At 38.6% G+C, this 26417-nt stretch overlaps 1 protein-coding gene across 1 annotated transcript in view; it reads left to right on the top strand.

The window, feature by feature from the left end:
• The window catches only part of NWD2 (NACHT and WD repeat domain containing 2), a 60270-nt gene extending 37942 nt beyond the window's left edge, over positions 1 to 22328 (top strand). The window contains exons 4-7 of the mRNA XM_010574538.1: positions 13112 to 13315; positions 15110 to 15254; positions 15559 to 16148; positions 17755 to 22328. Of these exons, the coding sequence (XP_010572840.1) occupies positions 13112 to 13315; positions 15110 to 15254; positions 15559 to 16148; positions 17755 to 21690 (4875 nt within the window). The 3' untranslated portion in view covers positions 21691 to 22328. The remainder of the gene's footprint in view (positions 1 to 13111; positions 13316 to 15109; positions 15255 to 15558; positions 16149 to 17754) is intronic.
• The last annotated feature ends 4089 nt before the right edge of the window (positions 22329 to 26417 follow it).

The raw sequence follows: 26417 nt of genomic DNA on the forward strand, positions 1-26417 counted from the left end.
AGATTCATTTCAGGGATCCTTTGGTTCTCCAATTACAGACCCAGAAACAAACACCTACCCACAAAGTAACTAGTTCACTTTTCAGTCTGATTATTGTTAAATCAAGCTAGCAGTAGCTGGGTCTGGTTTTTTAAGATAATCGGAGTGTATAATTTCACAGGTTCCTTTTTTCTTCAATGAAAGATACTAATTTACAGAAGTAAAATAAAAGACAGCATCAGTGTTCTTCATAGTGATACTGGTATGCATCCATAAGGTATTGCCTTGTTTCTCTTAAAATATTTGCTTTCAGTGCAAGGTGCTTTTTTTGGAGTTACTGTTCTGTTAGCATGCCATGTAGCAGCTAATTATCATATGCTTCTTTCTTTCATAACTGGAAAACCTCACAGAGTAACTTTTTATTTCATTCCACTTTTTTCAAAAAGGAAGAGGAGAATACTTGCTTAGAATGCTACGGAGACTGCAATTATTATGAGTAAACTACATGTTATTTTCTTGTTAACTATTTTGCATAGTATAGAAATTGCTTTAATGCTTAGAACTGTTTTAAAAGAATTTAGAGTAGTAGTGCCACTCGTGGCTGGAAGAACAGCGCATCGCCTGGCCACATACTTTCACAGAGTAGATACTCTGCCTCTCAGTCATGCCATTGCATGGCATAGGCAAGATAGTGTTTTTATTGAGAGAAGTGTCATGACCTGATGTTCTTTGCTATATTTCATTTGTTTCCCATGGGGATTTGCTACAGAATTTTTAAACATTTAGCTAATGACTTGACCTATTAACTGCAGGCAGTATTTAGTATTTAGTGCTTGTACACTTACCATTAATTTTAGGTCTAATTACCTTTTAGTTAAAAAGTAGTGTTAGAAAAGGCATGAAGATATCCCACTAGAAAGCTACTATAGGTAAGGTTTTATTTTAACCTATCCTTCTGTTTAATAAAACAGAAGAAACAGTCCTTCCCTTCCAAGCATGTGGAAAGTAGGGAACGCATGCAAATAATTTAAGAACATACAGAAGGGACTGATAGTTCCACATCAGTCTTAAGTTTACTGGGCCATCATGCTGCTAGCATTGTTGGGGAAGGAAAATTATACTCTTTCTATATGTGTCTCTTCTTGTGCAAGGACTTATCTAATAATTTCTTTTCATCTTTGAAGGACTAGATTGAAAAAGTATCTGTTCAGAGAGTACCAGTCACCAACTGTCCCAAATAAAAAGCCCTAAAACCTAGGCCAGCTGGCTTGAAGGAAAGAATGTTTTGTTACAATTGGCACATAAGGATACAGAAATCAAATAAAAGTCATCAAAATCCAGGAACTGGTCAAAATAAATAATATAGGCCATTCCACGTGTACTTGCAAAGCAGATTTGATGTTACATTATGCTACTTGTTTTGCATACTGTGATAAACACTAAATTCTGGGTGCTGTAGAGAGGTGGCATTATCATCTGCTAGAGCTAATGTCCCTTATACTAAAAATTTGCCTTTGGGCCTTCATTTATTTTATGTCCCTGCAAAATGTATTTATTAATGGTGTTTCAGGTGCTCCACTACACACTATGCAGTCATGGGTCGTATCAGGCTCATGGGGACTGTATTATTATATGCAAGTTGTGAAATCATTTTCTTGACATTTAATTACAAAATTAGGTTTTCATTTGTAGACTCAATGAATATCAATCTGTTTAGTTCTAATAAGAAGGGGAAAAAAAACGGCAAAAAGAAATTTGCAGCGAAATCTCATATCATGTTACAACTAGCTTCAATATTCCTAAAGTTGGGAGGGGTGTTAAAAACTCTCTTATACCATCAGTGATCTCTGCCTCTGATAATGCTCATTAATTAACACTTTCTAATACCTTCATAGTGGCTATATATGTTACTGAGAAACACAGCTTAATTATGTTACAGAAAAGCATAAATATATAGGTCTATTTCTAATACAGAGTGTGTATGCGCTTACAGTAGGATTTGGATAGGTTTTGCAATCCTGAAAACCCCTCCTCAGTTGCTGCAACTTTGGCAGTGATTACAGACTAGATGCCTCTCTGTTAATCCCTTAGATGGCTAATTCATCTCTTCTTGCCATGCCCAACGTTACTTTAATCTAAGATCTTTGGCTCATCATTTATCACTTAAATACCATCCCAAAATGGGAGTTCAGAAACTAAGCAGCCCTTCTGATGAATGCTAGCAAGATCGTATTTCCCAGAAAACAAGGACATGGCCCCTTGTTTTTAGAGGGTGCATGGGTGCGGCATGAGGCAGCAACCTTTCTTACATATGAAGCATACCAAAGAGGGCAGAAAGGATGCAGAAGAGTCCTAGTTTTTAACTCCTGGGGTTGGTGTCCAGAAGCCAGTGCCCTGCCCTCCCAGCTGACTACACTGATAGGCTCAGAGTATCTTCTTCCTTTCTGGCTCCATGATGCCTGTATCCCTGGATGCTCAGTAAGGCACATTAAACAGCAACAGTAGGAGAAGCTTTTCTCCATTAGCCAGCCTTTACCTGTGAGACACAAGACAGTACTTAAAATCTTTCCACCATTCCTCCCTGCTTGGGTGAGTGTTGTGATTATTTTACAAAGCAGGGGAGATTACACCACCATGCCTTCCTCTAAAAGACAAGAAAGGTATGTTTCCCACTCCCTGTAAGAAGGGTAGTGATTTTCACAGACAAGGTTATTGACTCCACTCTGGGCTGGGTGCTAAAGTCTTTTATTAAACCTAGCCCTTATAGTTTGTTTTTCTATCCAGCTCCACTATTACAAAGTGTTACGGGACCTGTCAGAGAGTTGACAGGAATCTGGACTGCAGTAGGAGTTACCTGCAAGGTCCTGAGCTTTATGTGAGAGGAAAAAAATACATGCCTATCAGGAAATCTCCCACCCAACTTCAAAAAAAGAGCAAAGTGAGAGTCATATATTTGTTTGGAGGAGAATCAGAGTGAGTGAGCAGCTCAAATCTGTAGCCCGAGGTAGGCAAAATCTTCTCCACTCCCTCCTCTACCCTACCTTTATTCACCGACCTCTTTCCTAATTTTATTCTTTTCAACTGATTTTCTCACCTGCACCCATGCTTAGGGAAATCAAAGACCCAGCAATGAGAAACGGTGAAGGAAAAGGCAACAAAATGAACTGGTTGCTTCACAGTCATGTAGAAGACAGGAGAAAGAGTGTGGAGGAAGAAGACCATTGATACTTTCACAGCCAGGAGAAAGGAGAGTTCTAATGAAGCAACGTGTACCAGGGAAGTAGGTCATTCATTTCTTCTGAGAAAGCACATTCACTCTGCATGATAGACCATTAGCTCTTACCCACTATGTCCTGAGAAGTTACTCATCATTGTTTCATATCTCCCTACCACTAGGGAAAAGCTTTGAGATTTAAAAATATTGCACTGTGGGTGAAGTTCAGAGTTGAGGGAATTGGTTCATTTACAACTGGATTCGGCTGCTCTCTTTAATTTTCTGAAAGACAGGTTAAACATCAAGTAACTCCACCATCATTTTCTTCGTACACTTTATGTCAGGAACATTATTCACAGCAAAAGACTTAAGCACTTGCACCTCATCCTTCCAGTCCCAATTCCAGACAGTTTTCTTACAAGGTAGCTCAACAGCCCTTTTTTGTTCTTCAAGGAACTGAAACCAATACCCGTATCAGGTTTCTGAAATACCTATAGCCCCCCAGTGTACTTCTGAAGCACCTTCAGGGAAAAAAGGAAGAGCGAAATTAGGGTATGGCTCTATGAAACAACACACAACAATGTTTCTCAAGCCAAGGAACATAAATGCATATCCAGGCACGTGGAAAAAAAATAAATCTAGTTCTCAGCATAGAAATGTCTTTATTATACCTTCAAATTTCTACTCACTTCAAAAATTTCAATTAAAAATTATATTTCTTATTTTATGTTTTGTATGGTCAACTGAAGTTCTAAACCTAAATCTATTTAGCCATAAGCTTCAACCAAAGGATTGAGGTATAGACAGTATTATTATCACCTAAGTATGGAGAAAAATAAAATGAAAATGTTTGATACTGCTCAATAGTATCATTTTTCCCTTAAAAACTAAACAGGACAAACAATGTAAAGCAACAGTCCCATCCCTGCTGATATATAAATACACAAGATCCTTTGCATATCAACACTCAAAATAGAAATGCTTATTTTGCAAGCTATCATTAGCCTCATTTTATAGATAGGCAATCTGAGGCACTGGCAAAAGCAGCAGGAAGTTACCAGTTTCCATACTGAGATGAAGCAAAAGTGGAAAGAAGATTTAAGAGTTCTGCAGCAGCTCTAATGTTCTGTCTGCTAAGTTGCACTGCCTTACAACTGTTAGCAGTGGAAGAATGTGCTGTTCTGAAGGCACTTTGACCTGTACATCCTAGAAATCACAGATTACGACTCTTTTGGCCTTTTTTTCACTTTTTTTTTTTCTAATGGAAGTCTTTTTGGGAGACTTAATTCCAATACAACATAACTTTTGTACTTTGATCTCTACCATGAATAGGCAAGAAAAGCAGTCAAATGTATTTAATTGAATATTCTCTCTGTGCATGTATCAGGAGGCCCTCACACTACGCATTGCAGCTAGAAGGAAAAAAGGGGAGTAGAAGCAGCTGTTTTCAAGATATCTCTTGGGCACCAGCTACTCTGAAACTCCAGCTTCCTAAGACTTGGTTTAGATGAAGTGCCTTACTACAGCTTTCTCCATCTTGGTTTCAGTTGTTCACATCAGTTCAGTTTAATGAGTTGGAATTTACCCTAACAAGCAGTTAACATATATACTCCATTGAGATTTTTAATTAATTCATATATTTGTTTTTCTTCCTACTGAAATCATTAGGGCATTGAAAATAAATTTAAGTAAATATACTTTTCTAGTTTCAGTTCAGATGATTCACTGTTGTTTAGCCATTAGCATTTGTGGTTTGAGTTTGAGAAGAATTGGCTATTGTTGCCTTAAGGAATAAAAATATATATATATAGGACATTATTTTCTGTTTGTTTCTGGTAGTAAATTCTCAGTTTCAATTCAAATCATGTTTATTTCTCAGAAACAAGGTTCCAGCTAATCCTGTTATTTTGTTGTTTTTGTATTTTTTTTCTCCCCAAAGTGTCTGTCTGTGCCTGAACATCTTATATCACATAAGTAATTTCTATAGGATACTGTTAAAATAGAGTTATAATCTACTGGCAACAAACCGAAAAGACCTATAGTTGTACTAAATTTCTTTGAATGGGATATTAAATAAAAGGCCCTTAGAAATTGGTATCCTGACCATTTGTTCCAGATTTTGAAGACCTGGTTTACCTGTGTATTTGGTTATGTCAGTTAAGCCCACATTTCTGCGGACCAGGAGGGTAAATACACCTACATGTTACAAATTCTGCGTGCCTTGCCTGACCAGAACATGCCACCTAGGCAGGTTTGCACATGTAAATGCACTGTGTTAGCACATCCAAATTCAATATGAAAGACAGGGCATAGAATGTAGCTAGTATACATATAAAAAGTAAGGTTTGAAAACAATGGAGCATTTCTTGTAGTTATGCTGAAGTGATTCTGTCTTCAATTCGAACATACATATATATCAAATGAAAGAAATTGATGGGTATTATCATCTGATTATAATAAGTATGCTTTTTAGACAAAACATTTCTAAGAAATCTGAGGTCTTTTAAAACTGAAGGTAAATAGATATGTCAATCTTTCACTTGCATTTTTCTTTATGTGTCTTTTTTGTCTATAGCAGTCTGGTATATTACTGAGTAACATACTTTTTATTGGCTAATAGATATATTAACATCGCAGTAAGCAGTAGTGCAAAAAACACATCTCTCAGTAAAATGGCTATTTGACTGAAATGTATGGCTTTAAAGAGGAAAAAAGTTTTTATTTCATAAGAAAGATTTAACTACAAGAGGAAGGAAGCCTCGAAGTGCAGGCTGAGGAAGCAGAGTTAGATCTCTCTAAACCCAGGACTCACAGAAGACAGTGAAGAGCAAGTGACCACAGGAGAGACAGGGATCTAGAGGACTGACTTTGTAGCCCTTGATTAGGGGACTCACACAGACTGTGGAAAGATTCATGTTAATTAACATTCCGTTACTTATACAAAGCAGGAGCTTTGACACACTACTGTTACCCCATCATTGATGCTCAGAAGCCTGATGAGTAGGGTACATACCTGGTGACCACAGATTTGTCCTTCTTCCAGTTCAGGAGAGATTTTGAAACAGGCCTCTTGCTCCACGAGTGAGCTCCCTCATTACCTGCCTTGCTTTAGATTATGACCCACTAGCTACAGCCTGCTCCTCACCGGTTTTCTGCCCATGGCCTCCTGGTGAGGTGTGGCGCAAGTTTCTACCAGACTGCAATCCATAGTTCCTCTGAAGATGGTAGAGGGACACTTCTGGGACATCAGTGGGAGCAGCATTTCCCAACCCTTGACTGCAGATGAACAACATAACATCCCAAGGCATTTTAACAGCACTTAAGTCCCTACAAGTCAAGCAGTTGCTGAAGATCCACTTGGTGCATCTCAGTGGCGCCTGAATGCTGATGTTGGGTCCCTGCAGGCAATTTTCAGCCCAGAGCATGAAGCATTCACTGCACCTTCCATAATGTGAGATACTCTCTTTCTCCTAATGGAGCTGTTCTAGTTTGAATAAGTGATCTAAGTTTAAGCTTACATTAATTTAGCTGGCTGAAATGAGTCACTCAGGACCTAATTCATGAGTGGGCAAGGCTTTCCTCCTTTAGTCGTGAGCAGTTTCTGTAAGAAGGACAGGGCTGAGAATTAGGAACAACAACTTCCACTACCCAGTTATAGCTAACTACTACATACCTGTCACAGCTCTAAATCCCTGCCCAGGCTTAATTCCCTGCACCTACTTCCTGTGTCAAACGGGGACAAAAATACTTCCTAATCCCTCATGGATCTTGCAAAAACAAATCGTTTAAGAGGTGCTTAGATCTGGACACACAGAAGTATCTTAGGTTAAAAAATTAATTGTGGTTAGATTTAATTCCTTCAAAGATGATTTCTTGAATGCTTATTCTTCAAAAAGTTGGCAATCCAGGACTGCTCTGAGAAGAGGCAGAGAGGACATATTTATGCGCTTCAGTGTCACATGTGGCACTTCACAAAGACCAGAAGTAGAAGTCGTAGGACTGATCCCATGAAGTCCAGCAAAAGATCATTAGATCAGATCATTCACCAGCTACAAAACTGTATTTTCAATTAATCTGAAGCTTTCTGTGTTGGCAAAACAGCAAAAAAAATGTTGCTCTTAAGTTGACAAATACCTGAAATCACTTCACAAAACATTACAAATCTGACTTTTCAAATGACTTGGTTTGCAGATGTTAACAAATAATTTTTTTTTAAAAGGAAACAGATTAATGAAACCAATCAGTAATGAATATAACTTGCTGTTATTTGACATCCTGTTTTTATTAAAATTACCACTAAATATCTTAGCTGGAATTAAATATATCTAAAATTTCAACTTGTTTTGTATTAATAAAAGGTATGATATGATGGTTCATGAACATTTTAGTGATGATGTCTGAACTAATTACATGAGATGCACTATGAATCCATCATATCAAGATCAAATCCAAATCTGGTTAGTTTCCTCCTTTTGGTCATTGTTATGACTGTGCCTGTAACTTTAATATCTTTCCACACCAAGATCAGAAGGAAAAATATTTCCCATCTGGATCTAAACAGTAATTTTTTAATCTTCATTTAATAGTAACTTCAGCCTCAGGCTCAACAAAGCTAACAAGACTACTGCTGAGATTGCTCTGTGTTAATTCTATGAAGTTTTGTTAGATACAAATGGTTGCTGAGGGTTTTATACATGTTTGCCAGCCTGGTAACTTTAAACAGTTCAATTACCATCAGTCTAATGAATCTTTAATTTGGTGGTTTACTATTAAAGGAAAATGACTCATCAGGTGGGAGATTTTGATTCATGAGTCTGCATATAAAACTGTCTCTTGGTACTGAACATAGCGTAAACATTACTGTTCCCTTTAAAAATAATTTCCTATAATACTCATCAAAATGCTGCAATGTTGTTATCACAAATTGAAGTTTTACATTATTAGTGTAGAGTACTGTGATATTTTTCATAAAGGTCTGAAATAACAGTATTATTTGCAGACTTAGTATGAAACAACATGAAGATTGTGAGAAATTATATTTTCTTTCAATTGTGTTGCTTCATTTTTCTTCATTTTTCTGTGAAGCAATTTGCATTTACTTGAATGTATAGGGAATATGGAAGGAGCGGGGAGGTGGGGGGGGCAGATATTCCAGAGGTTGCTGCAAGCCTCTGGCACGGATGCAGTTCAGACACTGAAGCCCCTGGAGGAAAAGTGCAATTCAGAGCAGCTCATTTAGGCCTCTAAAGGTTTGAGTGTTTTTGTGATACCCTGATAGACTACACTTACACAGCCAGATACAAATTTAACCGTAACAACACCAAAAGAGTGGAGGGAAGGTGGCTGTTCCCTGGTACCAGCTAGAAGGAGATACTTCCAAGCCTCACCTCTGTGTCAAAACATGGGAAGATGCAGTTTTCACAGCCTGTGCATGCAAATGCACCCATCCTAAGGCTGTCATGTATCCTTACAAACAAATAGTTTATTAAGATTCCAGCAAACATATATAGTCTGTTTATAGTCCTTAGTCTTTTTATTATTATTATTATTATTATTATTATTATTATTATTGACCACTGTTAATGGAAAACATGCAGTGTATCTGGAGGAAGGTGTGTTTAGGTGAAGAACTGTTCCCCAGGAACCTGGTGTGTTTATGTGACATAACCCAGCATTCGAGCATCAGTCTCTCAGTAGAGAACAGCTACCTTTACTCAGCATTCCTCCTGCTTCCAGCATTGGGGCATGATATCACAGTCCTTTAGAAAAACAGTGTCAGTTATTTTTGTCCTCTCCAGAAAAATGAAAAGAAGTTGTGTTTCAATACCTCAGTTACACGGCCAGTGAAACTGGGCTGTAGGTTGAGGCTAGTCTGGAGTTATCAGAAAGCACAGAAATGACTCCTTTAAGAGTTTTCTACCACATGAAAGTTTTTACCAGAATATTTTTCAAATGGCTACACAGAGTCAGGTACTAATACCAGAACCTCAGCTAACTTCTGTTGGGGTGCTAAGAGGAACACAGCTCCAGTGCAGTGCCTGGGATTGCCCTGCTCTAAATGATAGACCTGCTCTGCACAGTATGTATGATTTGCTGGTTCTCCTTGTGTAATCAATTCCCTTCTTCATTCCAGTGCTGCTCTTTTTATTCCCTATCCTGTTGCTACTTCTATTTCTCTTCGTTCACTTGTCAATTCTACTGTATTAGAACATCAAAGACACTAACTCATTTAATTGCCTTTCTAAATGCACATATTCGCCAAGTAGATGCCACAGGTACCCTCAGAATCTCTGTTCAGCTGCTCCTTAACTTTGCTTTAACAGCACAAATGCCTAAGTTTTGGCTAAAACATGGAGTTCTTGCTCACACCAGCCACGTGAAGCAGTATTCCTGAGTTAAACACAGCCAAGTTTCAGAGTTGTGCTCTGAGCCTGGCCAACTCATGCAGCTTGTACGAAGGACTTCTACCACAATCCCTACAATAGTTGTCTGGTGTGCAGTGGGCACAGTTACAGAAGACCGGTCAGCACCATGCTGCCTGTTGTTCCCTGAGCAGTTCTCAGGGAAAAAGTATGCGGCAGTGGGGTGCTGGCATAGCCTCTGCAGCTTCCTTTTTGGCATAGTCTACTTTTTAAGTTCTAAAACTAAATGTTTTAGCACATTTAGATCCTTGCATGATGTTCAGCTGACGTGTTCCTTTCTTGGTACAGCTGTTAGCTTCAGGCTCTCCTAAACACTAGATGTCAACTATAACAAGTTAGACTCAGTTTTCACTGTGCAGTGCAATGTATATTCACTCAGACTTCTCTTTCCTCCACACTTCCTTATTCCTTTTATTCCTAGCACTATGCATGTGTCATCTTTTAAGATTAACCTTAAAACTTCTCCATAAACCACAATCAAACAAGAAGAGAAATTCCTGAAAGCAAAATGATAGAAGGCTTATTTCGTTGTTTATTAAGTTTTATGGATGCTCACTGCCATCATCCCAAATGGAGGACACTCTTTTGTCTGTGTGGTTCCTCTTCTATGTATGTCTATTCTTCCCTCAACTAATGGTAGACTTCTAGCAAAATATTAGCAATGCCATCGATAGCACCAAGGTACACCATGATAAATGTATGTCTTCCACTGTTTAATATTTGTTTTAAAAAAATGCAAAGGCTTGCAAATAGTGTTTGCATAGGCCTCCATTGTATTTAAAAACTCATGATACAGTCATCCACAGTGATTCTAGTATCCAGATCACATCAGTGTTCTTTCTTATTGTGTTTTGCTCTAGTAGCCAGGAGGATGATCCCTAATACAGGATTATTTACATAATGTCTGTTGCAATGACAGATAAGGTACAAGAAAAAAAAATCTGTCTTTTCCTTTTAAAGTACTGCCTTTTGTTATTTACCTATAGTGCAGTAGAGAGAGAACAGCACAAACTGTACCAGAGAAGCAGAAAAGTACACAGAATAATTCCAAAACAAATTTAGTTGATTAAATGCAGTACATTAAAATGAGACATTTTAATGTTGACATTTTAGTATTATTAATGAAGGGCCCAGCTATTGGCCTTTGCTTGGGCAACTGTCTGTTGAATCCACTGGACTTAAATTCAGAAAAAGTGTAGCCTAATGAATTTCAAGTAATAATTGCTACACAAGGTAATTGCAAAATTTGCATAGCAAAGCTCCTCTGAGAGAAATTTATGAGATTTCTACATCAATCTGAATGTGCAAAGGCTTGCAATTCAGCATTATATGAGTTATTAACCTCACTTGAATAAAGAAGGAAAATAATATTATATTTTGTTTAACCTCTGCAGCTTCAGAATTCAAAAATTATAGGGCTCTATGAATAGATCAGAACAGTAAAAACTTAGAAATTTTCCCTGGTTATCTCATTATGTGGAGCAACGTAGCTCACTCTCTGAGGGGAGCTATTAGTTAGAATGATCACATAGAAAAAATAAATTCACATAATAAAAATACTGGATCATTTCATTAAAATTATTATTTAATTCTAGTTACTGAACACGTGTTCCTTTCCCCTGACTCCTCGATGTGCACCCTGAATGAAGCTACTGTGGGATATGAATGGGCAGTCAGGCAAACTCCTCTTTCTCCTAATGCCTCTCTATTGGAGTAGCTTCTTGAAGCACTTGGGTGCTAGGGCTTGTCAGAGACTGAAACCTGACTATATGAACTATCACAATCCCTACATTCCTTCATTTCTCCTAAGCAGTGGACAGACATTGGCTTATTCCTGTTCACCAGCTCTTTGTCAGTATTCCTCTGTTGGAGGATGCCAACCATTTGCCGTCAGAGCCAGCACTGTAGTTCATGTGAGCTCTTCCTAATTGGCTCCAGGCAAAAATCAGCCAGGTTAGTTTACACAATACGAACTGTGGTCTGAGCTAACTGAGGTGGTTTTGCCTGAAAGAGGTTGGGAAGTGTTCATGTGCACTGCTCTGACATCTGTGCTCTGAGGCTACAGCATCTAGCATGGCGAGCCGCTTGAGTACCTTCTGCCAACACAACTGGATTCAGAAAAGGGGTCTGCAGCTTCACACTTTTATAATCAGTGAAGCAGGCTTCATCATCATCAGTTATTGATTTTCAGGGTTGAGTTACAGCTGGAAAAGTTTAAAAAGCTTCTCATTATGATGAGTGCTTTAAAAATAATGAATATTCAGATTTTTATTATTTACAAACAAGGTTATTTAAATTTTAAGGGTACTACTGTATTTGCATTAGCATTACTTTACGAAGAGATCTTTCTGATTCAAACCAAGGTGCTGATACTGTTGGTTCCTCTCCACATTAAATACTCCTTCTCATTAACTCAAAATCTTTACTGAATACATTTAAATGAGGAAAGAAATAAAAAATCCTACTTAAAAGGAAGTGAGAGTTCTCACTGACTTCTGTGGACCAAGATTTGAATGCAGAATTAAGCTGATGATCGCAAATTTGAAAAATTTTGTTGAAAGAAGGAATGTCCTGCAACTCTATCTTCTATAAAAGCTTTCCCAATCCTTTTTTTATAAATATTTATGGACAGCAAACTATGGAAAGAAATTAAAAAAAAATGTATTCAGAGCATTGCAACCAATATTTTAATCCTCAGTTTTGAAGGTGAAAAATCTCTTGTGCCACAGTTTAAGAACTGAATTCCACAAACCTTTGCCTATATACCAAATACATGCATCTAAGTACTAAAATTTCTCTTTGGCATTTGATCAAACCTGTTTTCCCTTGCCCCACTGTTCATTTGTGGACAGCTACTGGGGAAAAGACTTTGAACATTTTTGCAACAAGGGAAGATGAGACAGCAAAGCAGCTTGTGGTTCTGCAACATTGATTGTTGGTATTGCTGGTATAAACCACATATTTAAAAATACTAATATGAGCTGTACATAACCTCATGGATTTTCATCAAAGAGAATATAAAATCTTCTGTTCCATTTCTGTGGAAAATAAGAATAAAGCCAAGAGGCAAAGAATCCAGAGATGCATCCTTATCCTTAGTCCAGAGAAAAGGATTTCCACATTTGCATTTGGATGTGAGATTAATGCCAACCTGTGACTAATGGGAATCAATAATACACGAGTCAATACTGTGCTAAGGAAGTATGTTGGGTATTTTTTAATTTCTTCTTTTGAATGCCTTTGTATTTTTATTACCAGTTAATAATAAGAAAGACAATGCATCTACTTGAAATTTTACCAAGTCATCATAGTAGGATGCAGCTTAGTACAGTACCCTCAACAGTACTTCATCTTACACTGTATCTGTTTCCCTTCCTAGTAATTTCAAAGTCATGAAACTATTACCACACTGATTTTTATGAAATTCAGATCCCGAAGAGGGATTTTGCATAACTAAAAAGAAAAATTTAATCCCTACTTTTCTGCAAATACACAGGGCCTATTGGGAGAGAAGTACGGGAACATCCGAATACCAGGGGAGGTTGAGTCAGCAGAATTTGAAATGATCCTGGATGCCGCTGTAGAGGCCAAGCTAGAGACGAGGATTTTAGAAGAGTGGTACTGCAGGGATGAGAATGCAGTGCCACCAGCATATTACCTCAGACCAAAATCTGAAATGCTGAAGAACTACCAGAATACGGTAAGTCATAGTCGCCTCCTTACAAAATTCTTCTCTATCATTTACAGTGGTGGGCAGTCCCCAGGGCCAGGCACTTGCTGCTGTCTCTGAATTAGCTTCTACAGCCCTGTGCACACCTGAGCAACTGGTGCTGTGATGCTCCTTTCCTATACATGGTGAAGGGAGCAGCTGCGAAACACCAAGGAACATGACTGGTCATGACTCCTGCGCTGACGTGCTCTCTGATAACAGCTAAAGAAAGTGGATTGTGGTCATTCATGACCTGTTGGGGCTAGTGGGATGGTTGTACAGATTTCTCTTCCCTTCCCTGACGTTGGAATAGGGAGAGCTGAGGCTCTCCTGCCCTGGTATTGTGCTTTTGCTAGATTTCAATGAGCAGGATTTGCAGAGGAAATACACATTTTCCCTTCTATCCCCATACAAGAAAGCTCTTTAACAGTCAAACAAGTGCTTAGTGCTGTCCCAAGTCAGATCTCATACTTTTAATATACTAACTGTATTCTAACAGAAGATTTTTGAACACTGTTAATTATCATTTTTTAAATAGGCATTTGTCTTTGATGACAATAAAAACTGTATATTACCCAGGGCTCACTTTTACCCTTCTGCACATCCAATATACCCAAGGACAGATTTCAGTGTATCAAAAATGAAGTCCTTAACAGAGTATTCACTTCCTTTTGAGTGCATACTGTATTAAACAAGAAAATGAAATTAAACCATTATACTGCATTCACTTATCGTGTAGCAGAATGTTTTCTCTGTCCCATGAAAAAACATTGAAAACATGAAAAACATAGACATGGAAAGAGTTTGAATGAGTTGAAGACAGTATAATATGGCTAATTCTGAAGTATTGATCACAAGGAAGAAAGCAAGTTTTGTAACTTTGCATTGTTCTGCTAGTGCCTACAGTATCTCTTTGAATAAAGCTTGGCTTTTTTGTTGTTAGAACTTTGCACCTTTCCTCAACCTACTGATACACAGAAGTAAGTAAAACGATGTTCATAACTTAAAGCTAACATGGAGTTACATCTCAAACTTAAAATAATAAAATATACACAGCTCTGAAAGTGTCGAGAAAGAGTTGCTAGGGAGCTTACCCTGGAGGCTGTTCTTCCTATTACACCCTCCAGGAAAACTGGAGACCCCTTAAACACTTCACCTGCAGTAAGTAATGCAACAGTGACTACCAGCTGCCCTACAGAAACCGCCATCATGGCATCTGTGACATACCATCTGAAAGGATTAGTGAATTTATATTAGAGTCTCTCTTTGATGACAGGAAGATTACTGTTACTATGGCAATGAATGAACGAAAGTAATGTCAGATATAATCCCATATATTTCAAATATGGTAGCTAATATGAGGTGCTTAATTACAGGTACCAGGAACCTCATTTTCAGTTTTGAGATCCAAGTTTAAATTATTATTATTATTTCTCATTAAAGGAGCGATAATTTTAGCAGTATTACTGCAGCTGTATTATCATTATTTCAGGCTTGGTTCTCAAAACCCTCTTTCTATAAAGGTGTTATTAGTCTTATTCTTGAAAAATATTGCATTAGCTGCCTACAGTAGGAATTCAGAAAATACTCTAGCTAACATAATTCTAAAATGGAATACATTATGATTATCTGCGGTATAAAAAGTTGAACTCTTATTTATTTCTTTTTAGTGCATGTGTTTCTCTGTTACCACATTATTTATGACTTCGAGTATTAGACTTTTACTTTCTGAAGTTGTAGATGTGTGTATTACAGCTACTGTTTAACTATGGATATTTTTAAAAGATGGAATCTTCTTCAAACTCTATGAATGAGAACAAATGGCAAGATGTATCAGAAGAGATTAAGAAGATTTTTAAGACTGCTGTGAAATTGCTGTATGAAAAAGGAAAAATGAAACACAGCCAAGCAAAGAGATATCTTTCCTCTGGTAAAGTTCAGACTAACTATTTCTATATAGTAATTTATTATCTTTTCTATCAACCTTTCCACAAAAATGGAAATATATTTCTGTTGGCATTTCTCATGTAATTGAAGAGAAAAAAAATGTTAATTGGGCTTGTTTGAGACCAAAACCCATACAAAAGCATCCAGAGATTTTTCTGTGCTTTTTCTGTTTTTTACAGAAAACAGATGCAATCATTTAAGAGTCTGCATGTTGGGAGTGGGGGATGTTCTTGAACTGTTTATAGAGAAAAGATAACAGAGACTCTGTGTTCTCTTTTCATCCTCAGCTATTGAAGATGAACTTGATTTTGCCTTGGGTAAACAAACACCAGCTTTCCTAAAGAAGTGTGTTTGCTACATTCGGAAAATTGCCAACATTGAGCGTTTTGTTAAAATTCCAGAGATGGGAAAATACATGGATGTGGTACATACAGCTGGGAAGTTTCTACGAGATCCCGAAGCCCATGAGAAACTGATCAAGCTCAGGGATGAATTCATTCCTACCATCGTCGCATCATCCAATCTGAGAGTGTACACGTCCGTCACTCACTGTGACATGAAACTGGGCTACTCCCAAGAAGTGGAGAACCATTACATTGAAGGACTTGGTAAACAGTTCTATGAAGACATGATTGACATAATCCAAGCAACAGTGCAGCAGAATTTTGACACCGAGACAGACCTGCTGTATGATGAAGTTCTTCAACACTCATCGCTATGTAAAACGTACTCCACTTTTTATGAATACAGATGTGAGGCATTAAACATAGTTCACAAGTATGTTCTACCTAGCAAAATAGGACATATTAACCCTCTTATCATATACGGAGGACCATGCACCGGGAAGACTCTTTTATTAGCCGAAGTGGCGAAGAAGGTATATAAATATTTTACATAATACGGTGATGTTAGGACCGTTAGTGTGTAAGGGCCAACTTAGTTTTCATTCTTCCTTTTGTCAACAGATCTGATATCAGCCCTCAATATGTAGAATAAAAATAATAAAAAGTATATTCTGCATATTATTGTACACATAATCAGAAAAAGACTTACCTTTCAATAATAACGTGTCTGTATCATGTGCTTAGCCAAAACAAAAGTACCTAATAGGAATCAATATATTTTTGAATTAACACATGTATTTTAGAAGAATCTCTTTCCTTCTTGTTCCACTGAGGTCCTATGAATCTGGAAACATCTAAACATCGTATGCTGGTTTTAGTCTTATTCACAAATACAATATGTCTTTCCAACTCACGCCATCTTATGTTCTCATCAGAAATTATTCCAGAATTACTCTGATACACTTGCTGGAAATACACTTGCTACAAATCTATCTGTAGTAACCTGCAAAAATACCTGTACTCATTTATCTGACATACACCGTTTAAATCATTGAGCTGAGTACTACAGGGAAATGAGTAAAACACTTTGTGCAAGACAGGACCAGATGCAGAAAAAGACCAAGCTGGCATCTCTAAGCCTAATTCTCCAGCTGGGAGTCACAACTTTGATTTCCCTGCAGGGTGCTCAGAGAATTTAGCACAGTGGGCTGGGAAACAGCCATATCAGCCAGAATGAAATGGAGAAGGGAACAATAATGTTTAAAATCCCATATCTTTCCCAAATGTGGCTTCCTATAGATTAACATAAGTTGTGTATATGAAATTGGGATTTGCAACTCAAGATCTCATTTCAGATCTGAGTGTGTAACTTAACCTAGAGACTCTGGTTACGCTTTTCTTTTAAAATATTCTGTAATAACTTAAAGTGAGGTGAAAAGACTTAGCAAGTAAGAGAACTGAGTGTGTTAGCCTGCACAGACTGAGGGGATTTAAAGCCACATTCTTCACTTGCTTAGAGTATGCTAACCAAAAAAACAGCAAGAGATACTTTTTACCCTTTGTGGCAGTGTGTAAGAGCAAAAGTCACAGGCACACCAACACAGAGTGTACTTCTGTGGTCCAGGAATTAAAGTAACCTGCTAGTAAAGGGCAATCGGTACTCTGATCCCTGTCCTCTAAAACTGTCAGGGTGTGCATTTATACTCAGCTGAGAATCAGTGTTAAACAAGTTTAGGTGGCAAGCTGGTCTGCCTGGCCAAGGATGACATTGCTTAGTGTCTAGGGAAGTTTATTAATAAGAGAATCTACTTACTGACTTTCAGAAGTGAGACACAGATTTTGCAAAGTGTACCCTGGGATTTATGGACTACATTCTACTTACGTCCCCTTAGACATAAGCCTTTTTGTGGATCTGGGTCTTAGTGTTTTGGGATATTACCTGTGCTAAACAAAGATGACATATGATATGAATTTCATTCGGTGCACATAAATCAAACCAGCCTTGAACTCTGCCAGTGAAAGCATTTCCATTCAACCAGTAACATTTAAAAATGTTTATTTATATATAGGCAATCACTATTTATAAAATCTGTTATTCTGCTTCATTTAGATATTAACTGAATTATCTCTATATTCTAGTCCTATTCCTGGCTGCAAGAAGAGATGGGACCAGAGTCTGACCCTGTGGTAGTTATAAGATTTTTGGGATCCACGGAAACAAGTACAGATCTGAAGAATATACTTCAAAGCATTTGTGAACAATTAGCAGTCAACTATCGTTGCCTCGTACAAAGTTACCCAAAAAAGATTCATGACCTTCGGGACTTGTTCATCAATCTCTTGAATGAGTCTTCATTCCATAGGCCGCTGGTGATAATATTTGATGCCCTAGAACAGCTAACAGATAGTGATGATGGTAGGAAGCTCTGGTGGCTTCCCATTCACCTTCCACGTTCAGTACGGATAATTTTGTCAACACTGCCAAACAAGCACGGGATCCTGCAAAAACTGAGGTGCCTTATTCATGAAGAAGACAACTACATTGAATTGACTGCAAGGGATAGAAAGATGTGTAGCCAAGTACTGAAACATCAGCTGCTGCGAGTTAAAAGAAAAGTAACATCAGGGCAACAAATCTACGTCAATGAAGCATTCTCCAAGTGCACACTGCCTATGTTTGTGAACTTAACCTTCAGAGAGGTCAGGAACTGGAGATCTCACAAAGATGTGGATGAGTCCTCCCTCTGCGTCACTGTCCATGAAAGCATAGAGCAGTTGTTTTGGTCACTAGAAAACAAGTGTGGATCCAGACTATTGTCAAGAGCACTTGGCTACATCACTATGTCCAAATCTGGCCTGAGTGAAATGGAACTGGAAGATATTTTAGCCCTTGACAATAGTGTTATGTACGAACTGAGTGAGAGTGTCAGAGAAAGTAACCCACTGAGAATTCCATATATATACATTGCAAGGCTTAAGGAGGGCTTACAGGGGTACTTGATAGAGCGACAAGTGAAAAATGTGACACTTCTTCTTTGGGCAAATAGGCACTTGCAACTAATTGCCCAGAAATTGTACCTGCACAATGAAGAAGATGTACATGAAATGCACACAGTCATGGCAGAGTATTTCCTTGGTGTTTGGTCAGGCGGACGAAGAAAACCTTTTTACAGCAATGACCAATATCTGAATGGTTGTCCTGACCATGACAGTAGAGGCCTGAATGAGGATGAAAAGCATTGCATGGATCAGACTGCTTTTGACAGGCAGGCACCTGATCAGCCATGGGTCTTTCAGTGTAATCCATTAGAGCCTGATATCTTTTTTATCAATCACAGAAAAATGACAGAACTTATTCATCACTTGACAAGGTGTGGAAGAACAGATGATCTTCTGTACGGAGTCATTATGAACTTCAGCTGGCTGTACACCATGATTAGAATAGGGCAGTTTGATAAAGCACTTTCTGACATAGAACTGGCTTACACCTACTCGCACGAAAAGGAGCTGAAATTTCTGGCCAGTACCCTCCGCAGTATAAAGTTTAAAGTAGTAAAATACCCAGGTTCGCTCTCTGCTGAATTGCAGCAGAGGCTTCTCCCAGTAGTAAGTTCATTGCCCAAACTCAGACATCTCCTCTTAGAATGTGACAAGGATGGACCCAAGTATTGCTCTATCGTCCCTTTGCATTCCTCCATGGATGTGACTTACAGCCCCGAGCGCCTGCCGCTGTCATCCAGCTGCATGCACGTCACTGAGATTTTGTCTACTTTTAATCCCAGCACAATTATTGCTGCTTTAGAAAATGGCTCCATCAGCACTTGGGATGTAGAGACCCGCCAGTTACTAAGGCAGATTACAACAGCTCCATCTGTTATCTTAGGGATGAAGCTTACTAGTGATGAAAAGTATCTTGTAGTGGCTACAACGAAAAACACTCTCTTGATATACGATAACATAAATTCCTGTCTTCTGTCTGAGGTGGAAATTAAGGGGTCAAAACATTGTGGAATTGCAGGGGGCTCCAGTTTTATAAACGGATTTACGTTATCAGTCAACCATGCGCTTGCTTGGCTGGAGGCCAGCAAAGACGTTACTGTAATAGATCTGCTTTATGGCTGGCCTCTCTATCACTTCCACTGCTGGTATGAAGTGACCTGTGTGCAGTGTTCTCCAGATGGAGTTTATGCGTTCTGTGGACAGTACTTGAACACCACAACCATTTTTCACTTGGGCAGTGGAGAGAAGCTGGCCACCGTGACCTCTGAATTTTCTGGTGGATTTGTGAAATTCCTTCTCATTCTGGACACAGCCCAAGAAATGGTGATGGTGGACAATGAGGGTAGCCTCTCTGTTTGGAATACAGAGGAAATCACAAATCCCCAGCTTACGGATGACTTTGACTGTAGGAGAGAAGACAGTGAAGTTGTCAGCATAGAGCTTTCTGAAGACCAAAGTGCAATTTTAATTTGTAAGGCTCTCAGCATTGAACTTCTTGACACTCATGTGTGGAAGGTGGCTGAAAAGTTTAGAGCTAAACACAATGAGCGCTTTATCTCTGCCGTGTTGTCCAAAAATGGCAACTGTATAATTGCTTCAATGGAAAATACCTCAGCCATTTTTGTTTGGAGAAGAGATACGGGACAGTGTATGGCAAGCTTACAGGAAATCTCAGGAACTATAGTCAGGCTAATTAAATCAAATCATCATAACATGCTGCTATCCTTATCCACCAGTGGTGTCCTTTCTATTTGGGATATAGACATCATAACTGCTATGTCCAATATTGACAAATCTGGCAAGCCTATCCAAAGACTGGTGTTGCCAGCCAGAGGTGAATTAATATACACATTGGATGGATCAGATTCTGTCCATAAGTGGAACTTCAGCACTGGCTTTATTGAAGCTGTGTTCAAGCATGAAGGTATTGTTGAAAACTGCGTGCTGACCTCTTCTGGAGAGATAATGGTTACATCAGATGATAAATGCAGCCAGTATGTATGGCACACGGTTAGTGGTGAAAATATCTTTCGCATTAATGGACAAAAAATCTCAGAGCTAATGATTACTCACAATGATCAATTTGTAGTCTCTCTCTGTGAGCAAAATGCATCCAGAGTTTGGCGACTGGCTACAGGACATAGGGTTTGCAATATTTTAGTTGCCTTACAGAATGCATTTATAACAACTGCAAATACATTCGTAGTTGGAATGGCGAAGAATAAAGTGTTGGCAGTGAGTCTCTGGACAGGCAGTATAACCAAGAAGTTTTGCTGTGATGATGGTGCAAGCATTGTCGATATTAAGCTGATACCAGACTGCCCAGATATTATAGTATTTATAACATCTACTGAAACTGTGAACATCTGGAGCCTAACAGAGGAAGTCATCTGCAGACGCGTACAATTGCCTACCAATTTCTTAAAAATTTTGGAAGACTTCGAAATATCTCCAAATGGGAAGCTAGGAATTATAACCCGTGGTGATGAGAACATCAATGTGCTTGATTTATACAGCGGAAAACTTCGTGTGGTTCATGCTCCGGGTATCATCTGGCGGCAGAGGCTATCTCGTGATGGCCGCTACCTTGTGTACATCTGTTTTCGCAGTGAAGAAGATGATGATAATGGTGCAGTCTCTAGCTTAATTGTAATGAGGCTAGCGGATGGCAAAAACATCGGTGCCTGTTCTCTTTATAAAACTCCCACTTTTCTTGCACTCTCACAGAGACATTTAAATATTATTATTGGATTTGATGACGGAAGTATAGGTACTTACACTGTAGTGGATCGAGTCGATGCTGCACTGAAAATCAAAATTGCTACTTCAAACAGCCGTCAGATTTTCAACAACACAACACAAGTGATTAGGCCAAAATGTCACAATTATAGCTTCAAAGTGACTGCAGACTGCATTTGGAGGGAATCAACAGAAGTATTTGCAAGGGATAGTCCCATTACAGTTACAGAGCCTGAGGTGAGTGAAGCAACACCAACCAAAAAACACAACTATTGCTATGAGAAAGTGTGCTCAGCCATAGATTGCAGAGGACACAGTTTTGCTCCAGACAACTGAGTAACCATCTGGGTGAGCTTATCTGAATAATAGTATACATGCATAGATTTGTCTTCTGAATTCACCTAAAAAACAGTGCATTTCTTGGAAGACAGACAGAAACAGCAGAGGGCAGACCAACTGTTTTTTCCTCGACAAATATTCTTACATTTATGTAAACATAAAAGCAAACATAAAGCAAATGGGCTGCAGGGTTTTTTAAATTTCGGAATACAAGGTTCAGTCCAGGATTTCACCAGGGCCTTGATTAAAAATTTCTAGCAATACTATCAAAATTGTTATGCTATTACAGAAGTTAGGCGATCTTATCTGGGATTGACAAACTGTTTTAAGCAGAACTAAAGCTCCACAGGATCAGTGAGAAGAGTCAGACCACTATTTTATATACCAAGCCGCCTAGATGGGTCTATAGCTAACAGCCAACTTTATACCCACTTGCAAAAATGTGTTTTTCTGCTTGATGGTGCAATGACAAGATGTCACCTGCCAACCTGGAACACTTGATACATTCCATCATCATTTAAAAAATACCTACTTCTTTTTTTTTTAAATTGGGATTAATCTTTGGGTTGAAAGTAGTAGGTGCCAGTCAGCTGCAAACATGTCAGTGTGTGAGGTGATAAGTATTTGTTCACCTCAATGAATGGACTGAAAGATTTTTCTTTTTAAATGCATGCAGGGATTTCAGGTTTCTCTATTGTGATAAAAATGATAAAAACCTAGGTCATAAAAGGAATATAGGGTTTGGGGTTTTATTTCTGGTTTGGGAAATTTTTTCGTCTTCACAGTGTGTATCAGTGCAGGTCGTAATGAAAACTTTTTCAAACAGAAAGGGTGTTACAGATGACCAGTTAGACACATTAATTTCTTTATGTTAAAAGGTTGCTATCCATTTTGTTGTAAGAAAGTCTAACGTATCTCCTCTGTCCCCAAAGTAATCTTAATAGAAATCTTTCAGACATGCCATGTATTAATCTTGATAATATTTGCCTTACTATCATTTCTGTTCTTTTCCATGATAAATACAGATCAGATGACCAAACACTCTGGGATTGCTTGTGTATGTGCTGAAGTATTCCACTAAATGTAAAGGCTGTCCAAAGGTCCTTTACTGGTCCAGTTTGTTATGGGTTTTTCTTACTTCCACATACTTACAAGCTTCACTTTCTGCTTTAGAACTGTTCTGAGCCTTTTGTACAGTTTTACCAGTTTCAAGGCAGAAATTGTGAAATAATGACAAATGCTTTAAAAAAAATTACATTTTGCCCAAGTAAAAAAAAATACTGGACAATATCTGAAAGGATCATAATTTTCCCTCCTAACATATATTAAAGATGGCACACCTGTGGAAATATTTTCAAATTATTTAAACAAAACAATTTTATTTTTAAAATCAGAACACCATGCCACAAATTTCCAAGAAATGAATGCTAAGCTAGAACTTAACGTAGTGTGTGAATGTTCAGTGTACAAGCCAATGTAGTATATTAAGTGACTTGAATGATTTTTCCTAACTTGTTTGCAACTAATAGATCATATTGAATGTTTTTATGTAAACTTTGTATTGTTGGGAAAACCTACCCAATCAGAGATTTATATTTTCATAAATGTCAAATTTAGTTAAATTTTGTTACAGAGTTGTTAAATTAGAAATCTATTGCAGTCTTCAAACAATATACAGTCTTGTGTATGCATTGTTTGTACTAATAAACTATGGAAAAACAGATTGTGTCTGCTAATTTCAGGGAAATTTCACTCTGGCAGAGGGACACAAGGCGTTTGCAGCTCCCATTAGTCTGTATTTATATCATTTTTATGGGCTATATTTGTAAGGAAAAATTGTAATATTTTTCCCACTTTGGTTAACTAAATCAAGCATTCAAAAAACAATGAGATTCACCAAAAAAAAGCATGCTTAGATGCTGCTTATGACTAGATTGCATACTGCCAGTGTGCCAAGTCAACAAACACAAAGGCTTGTGTAACCTACCCAGGAGAAAGCACAGAAAAGAGAGGAGCACCTGAAATCCCACTCCCCTTCAGACTTGAGGAGCTATGGGAAGGGGCTGTGGGATCCACGCCTCCCAGGATCCTGTCATGAAGGTAAGCAACTTCCACCTTCTTTCAAACAGTGGGCATGACTCAACGCATTTCAGCCTTGAACTCCTTGTGCATAACGTGCATAATGTTGGAAAGTTAGTTCCTTCATTATCTTGGAAGAGTAAAAATACATCTCCTATCTGCCGGGAGAGTGGCTAACTTTGTAGTAAAGGAGTATAACACAGAAACAAAGCAAAACACAGAAACAGAGAAATGTTCTTCCTTTTTGGGAAGCACTACCAGAACCCAGCTGGTTCCAGCTCAGCTGAGTGGCTTATCAATAGAGTACCCAGCCTTGTTCCTTTTGTTTTCTGGCTCAATGAACTTTGTGGTCTTCTGCACAGTGGCACGGCTTCCTGGGGCAGGAGATAGTCCCCAGCAACACAGAGGATCAGCCTAAAAGTGAGAGTAGTCTTCCCTTCATCTTGAGCCAAAGAGGGAGTTGATTTTAGGCCTTGTCCAGTTGGTCAAAGCAATAGGGTGACATGTGAAAGCAGCGATGCTGTATATAAAAAGGCAAGGGTGTTCTTGTCCTGCTTTGAACTTTAGTCTTTTATGTTCTAACCAAGGACAGTCAGAGTGGGGCAGCACTACTGTTTTTCTTAATCGTAAAACAATGAGAAAGACGAACATGAACATGACTCCTAATCCACTTAGGCCTTTCAGCCAAGTATTGGGTTCCTAATCTCATTCAAGGATGCTGGTTTAAGTCCTGTCCCTCCTCATAATTTATCTATGCCTTAATACATAAACTATCTCATTCAGCTTTCCAGCTTTCTGAATCTATTTCTCAGGGGGTCAGGCTCCTCACACTGAGCCTAAGCAGCAGACACAGGTTTCTGAATGGCATTAGGCTACTAGGTGTCCAAATACTTGGAACTGCAAGAGTGAGGACTCCCCAGCCCCTCACAAATCTGTCCCTAAGTACATCTATGCAGTGGTACAGGGACAAAGTAGTTTCTCTAATAATGAGCCATCCAAATGCCAAGTGCTGTTCTATCCCTACATAGGAATAGAGCACTTTTTACTTTCTTTTAAGGAGCACTATTTGCATATCTAGAACAAAGCTTTCATTTATTCTTTATCTAAAGTGCATCAATAAACAGGCTCAGATGGGGTCCATATTTTCTGACACAGAAGATTCTAGGAATAGCCTGTAGCTGTAAGAAAGCTTTAGAGGGGAATTAGCCGGAAATTCTTTGGCACACAGAGGTAAGCCGGAGGTCAGATAGAAAAAATATTTTTATCAGTCATTTCCTTTGCACCATAGCTGGGGAATGCACAGCCTGTGACTTCATTTCATACGGCCTGTGGCCATTTGACTTTTTCACATTATTATCAGATAACATCAAAATGTGAGTTAACATGTAGCCTGGAAAAGGCATTCAGAAAGCATTCAGGTTTCAGTGGTCCCCCAGCTGTGATTTCTCCATGCTGCATGCTCAAGCCCTGTACATAAACCTGTGGAAACAGAATTTTTAGCCATCTAGCAAAGGGAATTTAAAGCAAAAATCCATTGCTAAAATGGCATTCATATGCAGGGGGGAACTATTTCAGCCCCAGATCAGCTTAAAATCCTGAGATTTTGCCCTTTGTCAAAAACTTCTTAAGTGTGTCTGTATGATACATCATAAAATGGGTCCTTTGGGTCATTACCATTAGGCTATTAGCAACAGTCTGCATTGTTTTATTTTGTTGATTAAGGATTAAAAAATACCTGTTTTAACATACATATTAAGACTGCAAATTCTGAAATCTATTTTTATTTCTTCTAATTATAAAACCAAAGGCATCTTACTTTTTCACACATTATTTTTCATGTAACCATAAAATTATTATGGAATCATCCAAGTGTGGACTAGGGTCTTTGGATAGTTTTAGTTATCAAGGCTTTATTATTAAGAATCATTATCAAGCATTTATGCTACAAATAGGACCTACTTCAAAGTTCTTGTATGCTGTTAAGGATGTTACTCAGTATCTCTTCCTGGAACACCACATCACTGCAGGGAGAGTAATGAGCTGCATTTTTTCCCGTAGTTTACCTTTCCAGCCTGGTCACTGAACACCATTCCTTGCATATTGGAGGTAGTCTCCTGACTTACATGATGTGAAGTGATGCTCTCAGTGTGGGTCTAAATCATAGTCTCAGTTCTCAACAGGGAGGTCAAAGGCTGAAGGAATAGTCATCACGAGCCTTCCCTGGGAGGGGTGAGGCATTTTATCATGTGCTTCACCAGAAGGGGCAGTTTACACCACCACCCGTCTGTGAAAAAGTGTTTCACTATCGAGGACCAGCTACACAGTACTAAATTCACTTGAAAACACAGGCCAAATAACCAGAAGAGTGTGAGGGAACATTCTCCTAAGATGTCCAGTCCAGCAGAACATGCTCTTAAAATCACAAGTGGTTCCCAAAGTGACTGTCAAAATCTGCCCCTAGCAAGCTCTTCTCCTTGCCTCCACTGCTCCATCATCCTAGGCCCATGCTGCTCCTGCTTACCAGGGTAGGTGATGCTCCCATCCAAACTCAGCAAAGCCCCTGACATGTTCCCAGCCATGGTACACTCTCCATGTGCAGCGCCTACCCTTTTGACAGCACACCAGTCACCTCTCCAGCCTCTAGC

Source organism: Haliaeetus leucocephalus, unplaced genomic scaffold (genome assembly GCF_000737465.1).
Source record: "Haliaeetus leucocephalus isolate CR32 unplaced genomic scaffold, Haliaeetus_leucocephalus-4.0 Scaffold439, whole genome shotgun sequence".
Lineage (NCBI taxonomy): Eukaryota > Metazoa > Chordata > Aves > Accipitriformes > Accipitridae > Haliaeetus > Haliaeetus leucocephalus.